At 51.5% G+C, this 20,436-nt stretch overlaps 1 protein-coding gene across 2 annotated transcripts in view; it reads right to left on the reverse strand.

The window, feature by feature from the left end:
• Grin2a (glutamate ionotropic receptor NMDA type subunit 2A) overlaps nt 1-20,436 on the reverse strand; it is a 335,101-nt gene that overhangs the window by 31,378 nt on the left and 283,287 nt on the right. For both annotated transcript variants that reach the window (XM_058579798.1, XM_058579800.1), the window contains one exon: nt 9,126-9,313. In XM_058579798.1, coding sequence (XP_058435781.1) covers nt 9,126-9,313 — 188 coding nt within the window. The remainder of the gene's footprint in view (nt 1-9,125; nt 9,314-20,436) is intronic.

The raw sequence follows: 20,436 nt of genomic DNA on the forward strand, positions 1-20,436 counted from the left end.
TTCCATACCACTTCACTTTCAAAATCAGGCTGTGGGTCACAGGGCGTGGTGGAGCCTGTCATCCCAGAGGCTCTGGAGGCTGAGGCAGGAGGATCACGAGTTCAAAGCCAGCCTCAGCAACTTAGCAAGGCCCTAAGCAACCCAGTGAGACCCTGTCTCTAAACAAAATATAAAGAAAGGACTGGGGATGTGCCTCAGTGGTTAAGTGTCCCTGGGTTCAATCTCTCAACTCCCCCCACAAAAAGCAGGCTGTGCCTAGACATGGCCACGGGTGTTTGCTGACCTGAGGAAACCATTTTCTCCTTAATTACAACCCACAGGGTGAAGCACACATTTCTTCCTCAGGCCCCCAACTGCTGGCTCCCCAGGTATAATCCCTGGCCAGGATTATACTCTCTACCAGGATCACGATTACAGATACCGAATCCTACAACCCAGAAGCCAGCTTTGAACTCGTGGAAATGGAGTAGCCATGAGTCCGGCTTCCGTGATTGACACTTAGTGAGATGCCTGTCTCAAGTTAGAGAATTTGGAAAACAAGAGTTGGTTGATGAGTGCATGTTCGTGCATGGAGAGAGAGAGAGAGGGAGAGAGAGAGAGGGAGAGAAACAGAAGTAAACCCCAAGTGCTTAGACTCTGGGGGACCACAGGAGTCACTTCAGCCTCCAGGACAGCGGGGTTCAAGCTCCTTTGACAGGAGATCTGACTGAAATGCAGCGGGAGTTGTCAAAGCTCCCGAGTCCTCTGTCATGCTAATGACATCGCAACAGGCAAAACCACATCAGTGAAGGACACAGAAATCAGAGATGGCGCCCCGGGGCTTTGCTTCGCCAGCGCCTCCTTGGGGAAGGGATGGGGCTGGGCTCGGGTTGCAGAGTGGCAGGACGGCACGACGACGTGAGCAGCGTGGGTTTGTCCAAACAGATAAGCAAACAGACCATGTGTGCGCCCTGAGGATGTCCTGCCTGTGGACTGTGCCTGTGGCCCCTCGGGTGGTGCCTGAGCTGAGCAAGGCCATGTCCTCGGTCCTCGCTGTCTCTCCTGCCCTCCTCCGCTATGTTCTGGGGAAGGAGAGTCACCCGGGAGACCGCAGCGCTCATTCTTCTGGAGGTTTCATGTTTGGACTGAGTCCCCTGTGTCTGTCCTCCCCGCCCCTTGCTCCTGCCCCAGGGGGCAGGTCTTCCCCCAGAGGAGCAAGTCCCTTCACGTGCTCCCCAACACCTACTTGGTCCAGGAGGCAGGAGTCTGGGTTTCAGCCCCACGCTGCCGCTCTTCACTGTCAACCTGGGTGAGGTCATGTCCACCCTGTCTGGGCTTCAGCTTCCCTGTGAATGGCCTTGGGGGCGATTTATGATCGGCCCCAGTTCTAAAAGCCAAGGAAACAGCACCACTTTCAGCCATCCCAGAGGGCTGTTAGAAGGATGGAATCAAACGGGGTGTTTGACTACAACAGTACATCAACTCGACAGGGAGGAATTGGTCTCTGTCTAGGGTGCATACAGGTGTTCTGGAAGACTGTCAGATGGGACAGCATCTAGCGATTGCCTCCTCGTATCTCTCTCCCTACAGGCACCTGATGTCCCTTTCTCAAGAAAATAATACCCTGCACATCAGGAAGATATCCAACCGACAAACCACTCCCGCAAATTCCCAACAGCAGCACCGTCAAATCGTCTACTCATTATCCAGCCACTGAGTGAATTTAACTGAGTGCCTACTGTGTGCCAGGCCCATTGAGTCTTGGGGGAGGGGGCGAGGTCATGAACAGGGTGCACCCCAGGGACAGAGAACGCAGCCCCAGTGGCCAGGAGACCTGGGTGGAGCAAAGCAGCAGATGTTCATGCAGGCCAGGCCGCGGGCTGGTTTCTTGGAGGTCCTTCTCCTTTTCCGAAGCGGGCATTCATCCCCGGGAGCTTCCGCCCAGGGACTTCCTGGACTGCAGCCTCTAGGTTTTGGACATGTCACACTTGCATTTTTAATTGTCTCAAGGGATTTCTAAGTTTCCCTTTTAATTTCTCATTGATTGGGCAAGTTTCTTTGTTTTTACACTGAATCTGCAAACAACTCTGATTTAGAGATGGGGAAATTGATACTCAAGAGCAGTTGATGTGGCCAAGATCACGCTGCTAGGGACCAAGAGAGCCTCCTCGTGGGCCTTCTGCATCTTTTGCTTTGCTACATGCCACAGGATGCCAGGAGCTCGGAGCTCAGGGGGTCGACAGGCAGGGCGTCTAGCCCAGGGGTCTTCAGAAGTGGGGTTAGGAGAAGTTGGACTCATTTTTTGTGCTTTTTTAATTGGTGCACTGCAATTCCATATAGTACTGGGGTTGGTTATGCCTCGTTCATATATGAACACAACAGAATTTGATCAATCTCATTCCCCCCCTCCTCCCTCCCTGTGATCTTGCTTACTCTACTGATCTACCTACTGTTATTACTATTATTTTAATTAGTACAAATTCCATTTTTAAAGGGGTGGCATCAAAGATTCTAGGCTTGTCTGAAAAAAAAATCCAAATGGTAGAATTTCAGGTGTGGCAGTTGAGAGGTGAGGGGAGGGGTTGGGAATTTTATCAGCTCACTCCCAGACCATTTCCAAGCCAGCCCTAAGGAGACGGCCTCCCAAGACCTCTAGGTGCGCTGCCTTCAGGGTGGGGCAATCACCAAGCTGGGGCCTGCCGGCTCTCCCCAAGACTAGATCAGCAGCCCGAGATCTGGAAGTTGGAAGAGGGTCGGGCTGAGGATAACAGCAGCTCTCCCGGCCGCCCTGAACAACGGATGGAAATCCTAATTAGAGACACAAAGGGCTTCTGACAGCACTCACTCCCACGCCAGCTGGCAGCAGGGGTCCCTGGCTGTCAAAAGCCATCCTGCACATTCCAGGGAACAGCAGCCAGCGGATACAGACCGAGGATGTCAGCACCGGCCCCCAGGAGTCAGGGCATGGGTTTCTGCCTTGCTCCACCCCGAGCTCCGTGAGCACCATCCCCTGGGTGGGGCCCTCCTCAGCTCCAGAGCCAACCACAGAAAGGTCCTTGTTAGGGCAGAGCAGAACCGGGGGTCCCATCCAGGGGAGTAATCATAATAATTATGAATCCCAACACTGCTGGTCATGTCACAGTGGAAAAGGAACAAAGGAGCCAGGCACCTGTCCACCTGAGATGACTCATGCGGCATCTTTCGATGCTTCCTACCGGATAGCCATCATAAAGGCTCAAAGACGACATACCTGAGGCCGCTAACTAGTTTTAAAGCTGGGAGAATCCTGGAAAACTTGGTTGAATTTGCTACCCCATGGATACTTTAGAGATCTGTGTCATGTCTTTCAGATATTCCACATATAATTTTTATCCCATATGACTAAATGGGACGTCATGTTCATGGAAGACACCGTGCAAATAACTTATTAAAATCTGATGACAATATAGTAATAATTGACGTGTATAGTTCCATTTGCTCGATGAACTGAGACTAGATGCCAGAGAAAAGTCATGTATTTTTTGAGTTTAAAACGAAATCCATACCATAAACATGAGCAGACTACAAAGAGGAAGAGGACCAGCTGAATGCCAAGGTTCTTACTTGGAGTCACCCGCAGCCAGCAAGGATCATGGGAAATGGTCAGAAGTGGAATCCGATAAACCTGCTCAACTTTTACGTCTCTCCACGGGGTTGTCCCTAGACCAGCAGCATCACCCGGAGCTGCTTGGAAAAGCAGGCTCTCGGGCTCCTCCAGACCGACTGAATGAAATCTTTATCTTAAGATCTCCACGTTTCCTGTTGGTGGTGTGTATGAGACTCCACTGCGGCTCAACCAAGTTGAACCTTATTGTAGCACTCTGCAAAATGGAGATGGCAAGACGTGCAGAGAGACGGTACAGGAGGAGTCAGGCTCTCCTGACACCCAGCGTGGGGCACTTGGCGGGCGCTGGACCACAGCGCAGGGACTCTGAATAACGGTGCCATCTCGCTCCCCTCGATAGCTTCTTGCTGGTCCTACCCACAGGAGGCTTCAACCCCCATGATCTTCCTCCTGCTTCTCGGAGTCCCAGAGTCATAAAAAATCCCCAACTCATGAGACAGATGTGCCCTGGAGATCACCTGCTCACCTCCACCTTGAAGCCAGAAATGAGGCTCTTCAAGTCCCGGCTCGCTTGGTCCCTGTGGTCACCTAGTGTCAACTCTCAGGTGCCAGGGAGATTTCAGGCACTCCGTAGAAAGCGAGGTGGCTGGAGGAGGCCCCAGGAGCTCCTATCCATTCTATTCTGGTCTAATCTCACTACCCGTGTTTTTCTTTATGACTCATTCTGTTTGTTCATTTCCTGTTTTGAGAACAAACCCAAGTGCATCTCATATATCTGCTTAATGGCCCTCTTGGCTCTCAGAGGCACTAAGGAAAAGAGGGATGTGTGTGTGTCCAGCCACACAGATGTCCCTCTACCTGGGTTTATACAGAGGAATTCATATACTTATGTTGGTATAAATGTGCTTCTATTTTAAGTTCATATGTTGTCACCAGCTAACTGTCAGTCCCTGGAAGGAAAGAGGAAAGACTGACATCCCCTTCTTGGGACATCAGTGCCTGGGAAGGTATGCGTTTCTCGATCAACGCTGGGAACGGATGCTGATAGTTGCCAAAAAGTACCTGTGAGCACTGTTTCTAGACTACTGAGAGCCAGAGATGCCAAGATGCTCCCCTGCACTCCAGAAAGCACACAGCAGCCAGACAGGGGAGGCAGGCAAGGCCTTGCAGAGACTGTGCAGCCCTGCAGGCATGGGATCAGCTGCCCTTTTTCCTAGGGAAATGCCTGGCAGGCTTCATGCAAGAGGTTCCCCCAGTAACCAAACACTCACTCAAAGGTTATATTTACACAGCTCATTAGGAAAATTTTTTATACTTTTGACACTCATTAGAGTCGTAATCGTCCACTGAAGCTCCTCTATAACAAGAGATAAACACTCCATTCTAAAGGATGAATAATAATTAGGTACTTCTTGGCACCGTGCTCTTTACAGGTCTAATTTTAGAGCATAATTAATCCTGCTGAAGTTGCATAAGATAAGTGAAATATTTATGCAGCTGTGTTAATTCATGTATTTACTCCTAGAGAGACATTCAGAATTGGACATGGCTTTCCGGGCAGATTATCTTAAGACGCCCCCCAGAGCAACGTCATTTTCTCTGCCCTGTCTTTGCCTCCAGATGGCCTCGGAGGATGAAGCTTTAGAAAGATGAACATTTCCCAACCCTGGCAGGATGACCAGGAAAGCAATGAGGCAGGACGTGAAATATCGACAGGAACCAAGATGCTCTGTAAGTAAGCATCTGCAAGAGGTGGCAACGAAGGCATTTCCTGCGCAGCACCAGGAAGGCGGTTCCCCTGGTACAGACTGGCACTGTCATTGCCAGGGCGATACTTAATAAGCTGTGCTGAACGCAGGAGTTGTGCAGGGACAGTGACGGTGCTGATGGGCAGGAGGCATGCGGGTGAGGAGGAGGACAGTGACGATGGTGGTGAAGATGATGGTGATGATATTGTGATGGTGATGGTGGTGGTGATGGTGGTGACAGTGTTGATGTTGATGGTGGTGGTGGTGGGTGGTGATGGTGGTGATGATGGTGGTGGTGATGGTGGTGGTGGTGGTGGTGATGATGATGGTGGTGATGGTGGTGATTATGGTGGTGATGGTGATGCTGGTGGTGATTATGGTGGTGGTGATGATGATGGTGGTGATGGTGGTGATTATGGTGGTGATGGTGGTGGTGATGGTGGTGATTATGGTGGTGATGGTGGTGATGGTGGTGATTATGGTGGTGGTGGTGGTGATGGTGGTGATTATGGTGGTGGTGGTGGTGATGGTGGTGATTATGGTGATGGTGGTGGTGGTGGTGGTGGTGATGGTGGTGATGATGGTGGTGATGGAGGTGATGGTAGAGATGGTACTGGTGATGGTGATGATGGTGGTGATGGTGGTGATTATGGTGGTGGTGGTGATGGTGGTGATTATGGTTGTGATGGTGATGATTATGGTGGTGATGGTGGTGGTAATGATGGTGGTGATGATGGTGGTGATGGTGGTGATGGTAGTAGTAGTGATGATGGGGGTGATGGTAGAGATGGTAGTGGTGATGGTGGTGATGGTGATGTGGTGATGGTGGTGATGGTGATGGTGGTGGTGGTGGTGGTGGTGGTGGTGATGGTGATGGTGGTGATGGTGGTGGTGGTGGTGGTGATGATGGTGGTGATGCTGATGATGGTAGTAGTGGTGGTGATGGAGGTTATGGTAGAGATGGTACTGGTGATGGTGATGATGGTGGTGATGGTGGTGATTATGGTGGTGGTGGTGGTGGTGGTGATGGTGGTGATGGTGGTGATTATGGAGGTGATGGTAGAGATGGTACTGGTGATGGTGGTGATGGTGGTGATTATGGTGGTGGTGGTGGTGATGGTGATGATGGTGGTGATGGTGGTGATGGTGGTGGTGATGGTGATCACAGTAACACTGACTATTAAGGTGACAGCTTATGGCTATTGAACTCTTTCTATGTTGTAGGAGCTATGCTAAGTTATTTACAGAAATCCTCCCATTTCATTTTCACACAGTTGATAACAGGGACCGATGTCTTCATTCAAAAATGAGCAAACTGAGGCGAAGGTTGACCATCTCTTTTATAGAAGTTTTAATAAATGGGACAAGTACAGATTTGGTTCAAAGAGACACTAAATCACTCCTTCCTAAAGATTTCTATAAATCTCAAGGGTCTAATTAGTCAACTTTGATAGACATCTTACAAAATTAAATGAAGCAAGAGTTTTGCCTAATTGACCGCCTTCCAGAATAAGGCCTCTGGAGAAAGCCATTGCCCTGTGCTACCCAGGGAGCTCACAAGGCCCTCAACACAAAGCTGCAGTGTCCTCCTCTGTACAATGGGAAGAGAAATATATCTGACCTCAGGAGGTTCTTGTGAAGACTAAGGGACGTGTGCAATGTACCAGCTGTGGTGATTGACATGTGCTCCTCCCTAAATGGCCTCGCTGTTGACCATAGATGCCATGAGACTGTCAACCACAGTGGACAGGGCTGGAGTTAGGACTCACTTGACCGACAGCCAGCATATTTAAAATCTTCCCGTCAAATGAAATACGTCCTGACCCCAACCCCTCATCCGTATGTGTGTTCATGTGCTTAACCCTTCATTCATCAATTCCCTGTTCTGTTTGGGGTTCTGGGGTGCTTATTGCTGGGGCCGAGACTCCTGTCTGCTGAACAAGTCACCCTGAGCAGAGGTGTCAGGCATCCCTGCAGTCGATGGAGCAACTGGACCCCAATCCTCAGTGTCCTCCAAGGTCCACGCTCCTTGTCCAAATCTCCTGCCATAAGACTCTACGTCCAATCTCTGGCATTTAGGTGTGGCCACTGGACTTGCTTTGGAAAGGAGGAGATTGGCAGGTGTGAATGTGACAGTGCAGAGAGTTGAAATTTGCAGGTGACATTCAGCATTCCTTCTGAGCCTCCAACATGGCCGAAAAAAGAGCTTCCGCCGGTATCTACCACCGGGTCAGCGTGTGACCCAGAATAAACACGCATGGGGCAGAGGTCACACAGCGGACCCACAGGCCAGGGGCAGAGCCTAGAGCTGCCCCACCCAGCCCAGCCCGAGGCAGGAATCCTCCACTTGACCTGCATCCCCAGGGCCACACACAGGCTTCTCAGAGCCGTAGTTATCCAGGAGAACAGGACCAAGGACTGGGGAAGGTAAGGAGACCCTCCAGGGATCCCGAGGATCAGGGACTGTTGTGCGTGAGGGTAAGACAGACCATTTAGAATGCCGAGGGCAGGGGAGGACAGGGTTGAACTCTGGGAAGAGAGAGGGACAAAAAGACACGAGGAACTCCGCACTCCATTCAGACCACGCCCAGCGCGGCCGAGCCTCTGTCCACTCCATGCCACGATGACTGTAGCGGTTGGTAGGCCTCCTCTCAACTTCAGGCAGCACAGCACACTCTGTAATCAAGTAGAGCCGCCACCTGTCCTTGAAGGGGGCTCCGGCCCTCTGCCCTGAGCCTTCATAGCCCCCTGTTCCTGGGCACACTTCTGGTGCTGACCCTCTCCTGTTGACTTTACTTTTCCTAACTTGGTGTTAGCAATTCAGGAAGAAATCACGGATCCCGTGGCAGGACTCCAAGGCCATGCCTGGCCCATGCGGTGAGATCACCAGGGGGGTGAGCAGGGAGAGCTTCTGCATCAGCCACCACCCCCCCCGCCCCGGCCACGTGTCATAACACCCTGCCTCCTGTGGCCTGCAGCCTGGGAGGGCGGAGCTGCCGCTGCTTTTGCGTGTTAGGCAGTGAAGGGACCAAGTGTAGAGAGAGCCCCCGGGACCAGGCTTTCTCAGGAGCTTGCCTCTTCTCATCCCTCCACGGGACAATACGCAGAGAGCCACATGTTAGTTCACCACGAATCACCCTTGGTCACAAGTGCTGGGTTCTGTAGAGTCTCTTACCCAAACATCACGGGAACCCTTCCTCTGGAATTTGGAAATTGGGACGGAGGCAGCTCGGTTCTATGTGTCTGAGAGCAGCATGCAGTCCCAGCTCTGCTAACACGTGAGGTCACAGGATTCTGTTTTGAAGTGGACATGAGGGGCTGGGCGCTGTGTCGTGTTGGCTACTCCCTTGATCCTGGCCTCGGTCAGCTAGAGGCAAGTAGCAAACAATCATCTCCCAGTCCTGGCCGCTGAGAACACCTGCAGACGTTGCCAAGTGTCCCCCAGAGGACATAAAGGACCCTCTGCACTGAGAAGCACCTCTCTAGGAAGAGGACCTGGGGGTTCCCACTGTCAAGGCCCCCGACGGTCCTGGTGCCGACTTTCCCTAAAGCTATTTGTTCAGCTCCTTGCACATTCACGGAGAGATGCTTGTGCATCCTTAAAGTAATTTCCCCTTTTAAACACAGTTACCTAGAATTGGTCTCTGTTTTAAGCCAGCTGGGTGCACGCACGGTGTGAGAGGCACTTCACAGATACCCCTAGCGAGCAGACCCCTTGCCCCAAGACCCACTGCCATGTTGATCAGAAACCAGTGTCTCAGGTCCCCCGAGCGAGGGGCCCTGCAGGGTCTTACCATCACCCACAAACTGCAGCAGGGCCAGGTCGATCTGCCTCTTCCAGGGCGACCCCTTCTGGAGGGCAATGCCGTAGCCAGTGGTGGCAAAGATGTACCCACTCCCGATGGTCACCAGCTTGCAGCCCTCGTCTCTCCCGGCCTTGTAATTCAAGACCGCGGCGTCGTAGATGAAAGCGTCCAGCTTCCTGAAATGACAAGAGACCAGGCAGTCATGGGGTGGCCGGGACCCTCCCAGAGCCCGCTCCCGAGGCCCGAGCCAGCACCCCACAGGCAGGAGCTGATGACTCACGCTGTTCCATCCCCTCGTCATAAAAGGATCTATTTTTAATGAAGAGATAAAGGCCAGAACCTTCTCTCCCCAACTTACAAGAGGCAGCTAAATAAAGACCCGAGGAGTCTGTGTACCCAGTGAGTAAACAGGCAGGTTGGCAGGTTTTCTAAGTGTTGGTCCTTTGCACCTCCCAACGGGGAGAACGGTGGCCTGTTTAGAAAGGTTGGCACCACAGCACCGTCAGCCACCGAGGACGGGAGACTCGGGCAGCTGCAAGGGATGGAGGCCAAAGAGGAATGGAGTCCTTTCCTCCCTAGATAAATATACTTACTTTTAAGGATGTCACAGAAACTAATTACCACAGAGGAATTTTAAAACTCCAAATAATATAGAAAAGTACTAATAATACAATTAAAATTCTTCCATTAACAAAGTAAATAGGTTGCAAAATTCCAGAATTCATGATTTTATAACTCAAAGATGACCTCTGCTGACATAGTTTTGGGCTGTCTTCCAAGGTTTTTATGCACACACACACACACACACACACACGCACACGCACACACACGCACACACACGCACACACACGCACACCGCACAGGAGTTGGCACACTGTTAATGTAGAGACGACCTAATAGGCAGCTTGGACTCTGGCGGCCTCACTGTGTTAGCTGCAATGACTTGGTGAGGCTGTAATAGGGTGTCCCCTCCTTCCAGAAAACAGTCAGGTGTTGGAGTCCTGATTCCCAGATGTGACCTTACGGAGACAAGATCACTCAGATGTAAGTAGTTAAGAGGAGGAGATACTGGAGTAGGAGGGACCCTGGTCCATGTGACAGATGTCTCTACAAAAAAGAGAAAATCTGGCCATGACAGCTGCAGGAAGAGTGCCCGTGAAGACTAGAGCTCTGTGGCCCGAGCCCAGGAGCCACCAGGGTCCGGGGGAAACTGGAGCAGCTCCTGCCCTCACACCCACCGAGGGGGTGCAGCCCCGCGACACCCCCATCTGGGACTCGCAGCCTCCTGAACTATGAGACGGCAAACCTCTGGTGTGAAAGCATCCGTTTGAGCTACTTTGTTAGGACAGCCCCAGGAAAGGAAGACACAACCCCACAGCGGACAGGAGAACACACACCAGTGAACCCCCTTGGTCCCAGTGTGCCTCTGCTTACAAAGAGGTTGTCCATGGGCCGTAGTGGGCAGACCCTTGTTTTATAGCCCCTAAAATAAGATAATCCCATACAAACTATTCCCTAAATGGTTTTCTTTTCTCATGCCACACAGATAAGTGTCTATCCAGGTCCACAAATAGCACTTGTTTTTTTATTCTTTTTAAACATATTTCTCTCTGTGGCCCATATGCAATCAAGTGCTCAATGATCTTGACATTTGTTTCACTTTAAAGTTACCATAGAGCTCAACATTGAGAGCATCCCTTTACTTCAAAAGTCCTGCTGACCCAGGCCGGGGCTGGTTCAGTGGCAGAGCGTTGCCCAGCATGTGGGAGGCACTGGTCGGAGCCTCAGCACCACAGGTAAATAAATAAATAACGGCCCATCCACAGTTAAGAGATGTCTAAATAAAGCCTTGCCTTCCTCACGCCCAGCCTTCCTGACAGCAGACCTCACACGACCTTGTCAGAGGCAGGGCGGCACCTCCACCTGGACCCCTGGGAGGGACCATGGGTTCAATGTCCATGCATTAAGGCTGCTCAGCAAGGCTGGGCGACACCCCAGAACACACAGCCGGATGTCTCCACCCCAGAGTAGGCAGGAAAGCGGAATCAGAGCTGCCCAGCCTCCGACACACTCTCCATCTCTCGACTTTTTCTCTTTAACAAGAAACCGTAAGACAGGGAAGCAAAGAAGGAGCAGAGGTCTGGGAAAGGGGGGGAGGCTGCGCTTTCAGGGACCCCCTGTGGGAAGGCCGGCAGCCTCCTGCTTCCTCTGCACCTCTCTTGTCTTTGTAACGGTCACAGGTCGGGCAAAACCACAGGGAAGCCACCTTTCCAGACACCAGCCACAGGGAAACCGTGGACCGTGGGACGGAGAGCGGCTCAAGACAGCGTCAGTCTGAGCCGATGGCGGTCGGGCTGTGGCAGGAGCCTCCCGTGGTCAGTAGGAAGGGTCTGAGTCCCAGGCCAGGCTTGGGGGACGGCCTGGCTGGTTCCTCGTCCGCGAGATGAGGTGGCCCTGGGGGTCCTGCTGAGATACGTGTCCAGTGAAGGCGCTCTATGATTCTGAAAGCCAAGAGTCACCTTTAGCGGCCATCAGTAGACACTCTGGGTCACACATGTGTCCTGAGGACCTCAGGTCAAGGGTGGTATCTGACCTGATGAGGCTAAGGTGCTTGTGACGTCGAGACCTCACACACCGAGCTGCCATGGAGATGCCGAGAACCCTGGTTCATGAAGACTTCCAAGTCCCAGCAAACCCTCTTGTCTCGAGTCCTCAAAAACTCAGCGTCAACACACACACGCACGCACCACACACCACACGCGCGTGTGCAGGGAACACTCAGACACGGAGGTCAGGGGTATTCGCGGGATGACCTCTCCCCGCCTTGCTGACTGCCCCACACTGGGGAGGCACAGCTGAGACCCAAAGACCAACCTGGCAACCCTAGGGGGAGTCTAACGGCAGTTTCAGCTGGTATTTTTAGGGGCAGAAACAGATTTCTGCACCTCAGAACCACAGTTCATGAGGAATCTTATTCTGCTGAGCCATAGAGTCAGATGAGCAGAAAGAAAAAAAAATAGATTTTCTTCAGGAACAAAAATTTGCAAAAGCATGTCCCTGTCAACTCAGAGGCAGACAATGAACTGTAAAAGTCAAGTCGATTTTGACCAAGGCCACTGCACATCGGGTACCTGGGCTGACCTGGTGGACGTCCTGTCAGCCTGTGGCCCCAGAGAGCCACCGAGGGGCCTGCTTTGTGGCCTGACCCCTGGGGCCATGTCAGACCTAAGGTAGGTTCACCATGAGGCTGCAGGGTCCTGTGAGCTAGGTGTCACTTTTCACCCATGATTCTAGAGAGCTGGGGTCTAGACCCAGTGGCCTGAGATACTTGTATGTGTAAAACAGCCCTCTGACGGAGAAGGCCACTGTCCACAGGTACTTTCCAAAGGAGTGCACGTGTCCTCCTCCTGAGGCCTCAACCCACCCACTAGGCAGATAGAATCATTTTCCTAGTTGTCCTATGAGCAAAGTTCTCAGTCGGCTTGGAGTTCATTAGGGACATTTCCAAACTGCCCAACAAAGCCCTCCTGGACAGCACTGGCCCTTGGAGCCTGAGCCATTGATGGGAATGCTCGGCATCTCCACTCCCCAAAGTGGAAAATGAGCCTTTGAAATGTGGTGAGTGTTGCCGAGAAACTGAGTTTTTAATTTTGCTGAATTTCACTCATTTGGATTCCGGCAGAAATGGCCAGGTACGGCCGGGGCCACAGCAGGCAGGGGCAGCAGGGGAGCAGGACTCTAGGTCCCCCTCCTTGTTTTTGACCCAAAAGGTTTACTTTTGATCTGTTTCCAGTTGGGAAAAAAATTGTTCCTGTTGTTAAAAAGGCAAAATTGAAAATTGCTGACGCACTAGAAAGAGCGCTTTGTAAGGAGAGACTTTGGTCAAGGCAGCTGCTCGTCTGAGCCGGTTTTCTTTCTGCAAAACAGAGCTGACAATCTCTGCCCTCAGAGGGCTGTAGGCCCTCCAGGTGAGGTTATGTAAGTAAAGTGTGCGGGCCGCGGCAGGACACCGCCAGCGCTGGAAAGGCACACACGTGTCCAATCGAATCGGAGTTCCTGGCAAAGGGCTCACAGATTCACGTATCTGATGTCATCGATCCAGTCCTGAACGCGTCACAGGCATCACATCACTCTGTTTATTCCCTCTAAGTGCACAGGGGGGTGCACTCTCCCACCGTCCGCTCTCCCGATTGTCTGATGGGGAAACCGAGGCACTCAGCATTAAGAGGACTCAACAGCCTCGAAGTATTAAAAGCAGAATTTGGACTTAGCAGGTGCCAAAAGCCACAAAGGTGACCCCTATGACCAGGTCATGTCACCCACAAGACTTGTGGAATAGATGGAGGCAGCCGTGTGGACTGTGCAGGAAGTTCAGATGCAGATGGCAGCTGTCCATCAAGCCAAACTTACGACAGAAGGGGCAGAGCGAGACCAAAGCCGGCGGAGTCGAGGAGTCCCAGTGGCTCAGCTTCTCTTTCCCAACGGACGCACAGCCCTGAGGGTCTGGCGCTACCTTCGCAGTGCCCCTCTGTCCCCAGCCCACCCCACCCCAGGCTCCAGGGGACACTGAGCATGAGTGCTGTACTTTCTTGTTGAAGGCAGAGGGCGGGGCGGGGGTGGGGGGAGGCCACCCGAAACTGAGGCCCAATGTGGACCTAAAGCTGTCGGGGACTTGAGCCGTGGCTGGCAGAGACAGAGTGACATACGGGTGGCAGCGGGGTAACTGGCGGCGGGGCTAAGAGAAACACAGACCAAAGGCCAGCACCGGAGGGACCGGGCCTTCAGAACCGAGCAGCCTGGGAAGGCGGGGGAGCTCGCAGGTGAGGGAGCCCAGTTTCCGTTCTCTGACCGACGTGTCCTGCTTTCTTTAGGGGGGGAGTAAGTCATCTTCGTCTTGCCTTCCCAGGTAAGCGTCCCCTCCCATGGGCAGGAGGAGGCTCAAGGGTCAGGGTCTGCCTGGGATGGGACAGGGCTCCTGCCTGACACCCTGCAGTCAGCACCGCGTCTCTACCGCCACCCCGAGGGCCGACCCTCTTACCCAGCCTCAGTGACACAGAAAACAACCCCTCCTTCCCAACTCAAGGGAAGGGGCATCACTGGAGCCACAGGAATGCCCAGCTGCGTGACACCGGGTCCCCAGCAGACATCACACGGGCTGCGTGGGCGCCATCACCCTCTGTCCCCAGCAGTCCTCAAGGAAGCCCCGTGGTTAGAAGTGACGGTAATTCAGAGTGAGAGGGGGAAATGAGACCTCGTGTCTGTAAATTTGCAAAGAAGCAAAGCCAGGAGGGGTGTCACGTGGGCTCCTGCTGCCTGAACTGGTGTCTCCTGCTGGAGTTTCTGAGCTCTGAAGAGCTGCTACCGCTTCCTTAGTCTGCGTGTCTGACCTTGTTACTTAACAGGTGCAAGTCCCTCCTGACCTGAGGGTACCCTTGAAAGTCCACTCCCAGCCCAAGGCTGCCTGTCGGTAAACCTGAATTTCCACGCACCAGGGAAGACCAGGTCCCAGCGTCAAGACGTGGCCTCTTCAGGGACAGGGACTCGTAGTGTCAAGAGGCCTGACATTTCCTAATCAAAAGTTTCCGGTTTTAGCTCATCATCTCCTTGTGCATGTTTCCAGATCCTCTCTGGGGGGCTCGGCACATTTAAAGGCTAATTATATAGTTAAAGTTAATTATTCATTCATTAACATTCAAGAAGCCTTTAACAAGACATTGACTTGTTCTGAAGAATTAATGAAGCCAGAGTGCCTACGATTGTGTATGCGTGTGTGTGTGTGTGTGTGTGTGTGTGGTGTGGAGGTCTAGTCTCAAGTGTGATTGAAAATGAAACATCTCTTTGATGATAACTGAATGCATTTTTTTTTAGGTCATGTCAAAGCCTTGCTAGGAAGAGAATAGATTATCCAGGCCAGCCAACCCACTTGGGCAACTGTGGAGCGGGCCGGGAGTCCACGTCTACCTGTACCAGCCCTGTGAACAAGGCCCAGTCCATAGGACCTCTCTGGTCTCCAGTCTTCTCATCTGTACTAAGGGGAAATGCACCTCTCCCGTGGGGCTGGCTGTTGGACGGACTGAAATGAACACAAGGGTGTTTTGCTCTCGTGGATCCTGGTGAAGTTCAGGGGAATTTTTTGTTAGTGACAATATCACTGTGGGGAGGGGTCACTGAGGCATCACAGCCTTGGAAACTGTCTACGTGGGGAGACCCTCAACCTGCACAGAGACTGATCTCCCATCACACACAGTACGGTCTCAATCTGCCTCTAAGAAAGTGACCTCCAATCATATTTTGACTGAGTTTGTGAGTGGGAGCTTGAAAAGCAGAATCACGCCGACATTGAGTAGTTTTCACAAAGGGGGGCATTTCCAAGAGCTCCCTGCCTTAAGCCAACTTAATTCCCAGATCAAGGTCTTGCACCGCCTAGTTAAATTGTTCCCAATTTTTCAAAAGTATTTTTACTGGAATCAATTGTTCTCGTGCTTGAATTCCATAAAGATTTGATTCATTGATTGGCATTTGGATCACAACGCATTTTACTGATCTATAACTTCTGGCATCTTGAGTTTCCCTTTGTAGTCATTACTTCCACCAAGTCCGATTCTCCTGGGCCAAAACCAGGCAGAGACAGAAAATCAGTCAAGAAGACTCGAGTTCTCTATGGATTTTTAGTCAATAACAAATTTCACCCTGTGTGCTTTTAGCGGCTGCTGGTTTAATTCGTGTTGCTGATTTCAACAGTAATGTTCACTGTGGATTGGGGGGAAAATGATGGTTGATTTTTTTAAAAACAAAATCCTGAGCGATTTTGTAGGACAGAGACACGGAGAGGAAAGAAGTGGGGAGGAAATGTGGGAGGCAGAACAGGCCCAGATAGGACAGGGACGGGGTGAGGCAGGAAGACATGGTGGAGAGAGACCCAGGAGGAGAGAACAAGAAGTCAAAGGAGGAGAAGGGACGGAGAAGGAGAGAGAGTAGGGCCCAGAGAGGGAGAGGAAGGCAGGAGGGTGTGGACACACAGCAAGAGTCCAGAGGCAGGAAGAGGCGAGAGTCGGGAGGTGTGGGGGCGAGCCCAGGACAAGGGCACCGAGGCTGCACCCCACCTGCTGACCTAGTGGGAAGGACTGAAACGACACCGCGGCTCTCTGCCTGGTTTCCGTTAAACCTAACATCGCATCCCAGCTGACTGTGTCCTGAGAGCAGAGGGATTACGTAACCTGCCCATGAATCTTAGATAAGGAAGCTGGAGCCCAGAAATCTCTTGTGCCACCAAGTGAGTGATTCCAGACCAGTCTGCCACCCACCAAGGCAATGCACCCCAAGATGCACCACGGGCTTCCCTAGGGCAAGTCCAAAGGTGGGAAGCCAGGTCAGGGGGCTGGGAGGAAGACATGACCTCTGGCTTGTCTATGGCTGGATGGACGAAGTCACCGTCCCCACCAGGAATCTGAGGGTGAGTGATAGGCGCTAGGTAGACCCCGTCTTTCTTCACGCCACACTCTTGTTCTGACCGAGGAGGAGTCTGGATCCTTCTGGAATGTGAATCCTTCACGGAGCTCCTTGGATTATAGTTCTCCAGGGCAGAGGCCTGAGCTAACCACCTGCTGCAATCTGCTCAGACTTTTTTTACTTTTTTACTGCCCCCCGACACTGCACTCTCTGCCTGAGTATCTCATTCCCCTTCCCGGTACACCCCTAAGGGCAGGAACCATAAGGAGAAGGGGGTAGGAAGGGGAAGAGTGCAGTCTGAGGGGTTGATGAACTTGTCCAGGGTCGTTCAGCTGGACGTTCGTGGACAGGGAATTCGAATCCAGCGTGCTAAGCCTTGAAGCCCCCCCCATGCTGCTCGTAATGGCTTGATCTGCCAAAGTTGTCATGCACCAGGACGGAGGGCCGGGGAATCCTGAAGACCAGGAAGCAAGGAAGTGAAAGAGAAGGAGAAAAGGATCAATATCTGTCAAAACCCTGGTCTTGGTCCAGCCCTATTGTATGACGGACAGAATGCAGGCACTTTTCCTGAGTCAGCTTGTCTGATTCTCAAGGGAGACGGGGTTTCCCAGATGTGGGAAATAGAGAGACTGTTTAGTTTGCCAAAGACCACACAGCTGGCCGGAACCTAAGCCAGGATCGAAGCCAGGCACAGTTCACTCCAAAGTCCACGCTCTGCACCAAGAGGCACCAGAAATGCACTCAGACATAAGCACTCAGAATGGGAGTTGCAATTCCATCCATCGGTGGACTAGAAAATATTTAACAAAATATGAGTATTCTGACCTCGAAATTCTACTTCTTGCTCTTGCTCCTAGAGAACTACTTGCAGAGGGGCACAGAGGAATCATTTAAAAATTTTAACACTCATCCATGTAACTGAAAACCCTCCCCTGACCAAAAGCAAAACTCCAGCAAGAGGAAAATGTTTGAACCAACTGTGATGCGGACGACTAGGGATTCTTCCCAGCAGCCCAGGAGAACAGGAAGGCACAAGACCGACAGAGTGGGAAGGCTTTGGAACGTGTTAACTGAAAACCAACCCTCCACACACCTCAGAGTGGACATCGTCCCGTGGAATAAAATTTTATAAGTATGTGTGGACCTGGATATATGCAAATGAAAAGAACCAAGGCTTAGGAGAAAAGGAATCCACCCTGAACCCAACGACGGCATCCCAGGAAGAAGAACAGATACTGCGAGGAGGAAGACCCTGTAGACAGGGAGGTCAGAGAGAGATGGCCACAAGCCAAGGAGCACTTGGAGCCACCAGGAGCTGGACAAGGCAGGAAGGGATTCTTTCCCAGAGTCCCTGGTGGGAGCATGGCCCCATAGACACGTTGATTCTGGACTTCTGGCCTCCACAACCTGCCAGAGTACACTTCTGTTTGTGAGCCCGCTGGCCATGGTAGGCTGCAGTGGCTGCCCGGGCCATCTCTACAGCGGGGAGGTCTGAAGGTGCAGAGCCCGAGAGCCTCTCCTCTCCCCTGCCTTCCTCCACAAGGGAAGGAGCTGGGCTGCCAGAGAGGCCGCTGCTTGAGGCTGGCCCAAACACTGGCCACAAGCTAGGAACAGTGTCTCGGCCTGGGCTAGGTGCCCTGGGTAGCCCAAACTAGCCCAGGGCACAGGAAGTTCCCACAGCTGCTGGGGCAAGAACTGGCAAAGGAACACCAAGGCCCTGTGCTTCATCAAGGTGGCCCTTGCGGCACCTGGGCCCATGGAGACTTGCAGATGGTTTCCACCGTGGGAAGAAAGGACGCACCCAATCTGCGCTGTGGGTGGTCAAGAGCACCGGGTTTTCCTGCTGCAGGTCCTGCTGCCCTGTAACAAGCAGGTGCAACCCTCTTGGAATCGATCCTTTCTCGGGACAAGCAGGGGGCTAGCACATTGTGGCTCCACAGAGGTGCGGGGTCTGGATTTGCACGTTGGCTTTGCCTCTCGGCTCCCTGAGCCCCAGTGTGCTCCTCCACACAAGGGACAGGGTGACTGAGTCAGGACCAAATGAGATTGCAGGGTTCAGGTTGTGAGAGCTCGGGAGGGACTCGGTGTCTGTAGCTCTGTTCTCAATATAAGGAATGCACTGTCCCATCCCTCTTCTCAGGGGAAGGAGAAATAATGCCCCTTTTAAAACAGTGTTAAAGCTCTCAAAGAAAAAAAAAAGAGACATTTAAAGTTAAAATATGGACAAAAATCAGCACCAGTTTTTGTATGATCGAGGGCCGTTAGAAAGAGTCTAATTGTGGTGCTCCAGGAAGGTCATCCTGACGATTCAGAGCATGGGTTACGGCACAAGACAGACCAAGACCCCTGTTTAATCTCCTCGTGCTTTTTTCCTTGATTGCAGATAGAAATCACGATAGCCACGTCTACGGGGTTGTTTTCAGAGTTAGATGAGATAAGGCAGGTGGACTGTTCAGAACAGCCGCTGCCGTAGGTCAACTTCCAATGAGTGTTCCCTGTGAGTTAGAAACACCTCCCTCAGTTCCCCAAATAACCCAGGAAGCTTACACAAGATGGAATACAATGAGGTTTCAACATATGGATGAAGCAATTCGAGTTAAACAAATCCCGAGGTGGAACAGTGTCTGAGGCTTTAGGGGAAGTCGGTAAACACTTTCAGGCTGTATGCTCCCACAACTGCTGAAGGAGAATCACAAATTACGCTCTGAATTATGTAGCAGCCCAAGCAGAAAGAAAGCTATGAGTAATTAAAAGAATTGTGTTGTCCACAGATGAAAGCATGCCTTCAACCGAAGCAAACAACATTGTTCACGGTGCAGAAGTCTGCCCCATGACATAACATGTCAGTTCTCCACAAACCGCCTTGCAAGAGCAGTATCAGAAAGCTCTGGGAAAAGAGCTACTTCTTGCAGTGCCCTTCAAAGCTAGTCAAAGCACCACAAAGCTGATTACTATTAATTGATATTAATTAATATTCCTAAGACTCAATAAAACAGCACTTAGTGGTTAATTGTGGAAATTAGCTCAGAGAATTGTATAGATTTCATGGAAAAGAGCAAAGGACAGATTTGCACAAACACTGATCCAACTTATGTAAACTGTATAGACACGTCAACAAATATAAGATATGGCTGAGAAATCATATATAAAACAGGAGAACCATCACCCAGTCACCTAGCACTCGCTCTGTCACGTTTTGATGCATTTCCTTCCAGTTTCCTTCCTTCCTCTTCCTTTCCTTCTCTCTCCATTTTTGAGTTTGAGAATGGTGGTCACGCTTCATTCCACCTCCCCTGTCCCTCAGTTTTTCTGATTTTAATGCTTTTATGGGTAGCCTTAAAAATCCTTTCATATCGTTTTACTAGCATTTAACAGGAAATAATTCCAAGGACAAAAAAAAAATAATGTCTCTGCTTTCCTGGGTTTATTATTATTAAGGAAAAAATTTACTGACTCTATCATGTGGTAGCAATTATTTTTGAGCTTTATTTGCAGTGTGGGGGTGGATCTTAGAAACCAGGTCACTGTCGATCTGATTTCCTCTGGAGATGACGCTAGTCCATTTAGAACAGCTCGCCCAGCCCTGGTATCTGCGCCTGCTTTCGAACTCAGCAGCTGCAAATGAACCATCCATGCTTGATTCTGTTTGACTGATAAATACAGCCCATAATCCCTGCCCGGATGGGATCCTTGAAAGACCTTGCTCGGCATGGCAATTAACCTTCAAAGAGCATCCTGATACACTCCAGGTCGACCTGTGTCTTTCCAAGTCCACTATCTCTGAACCAGCTCCTTTTGAGGATAGAAAAGAGGATGCTGTCATTTTATCAGCTCTCAGATCACGGAATAA

The sequence above is a fragment of the Marmota monax genome, unplaced genomic scaffold (genome assembly GCF_021218885.2).
Source record: "Marmota monax isolate L192 unplaced genomic scaffold, Marmota_monax_Labrador192_F-V1.1 WCK01_AAM20220418_F8-fsc00035, whole genome shotgun sequence".
NCBI lineage: Eukaryota > Metazoa > Chordata > Mammalia > Rodentia > Sciuridae > Marmota > Marmota monax.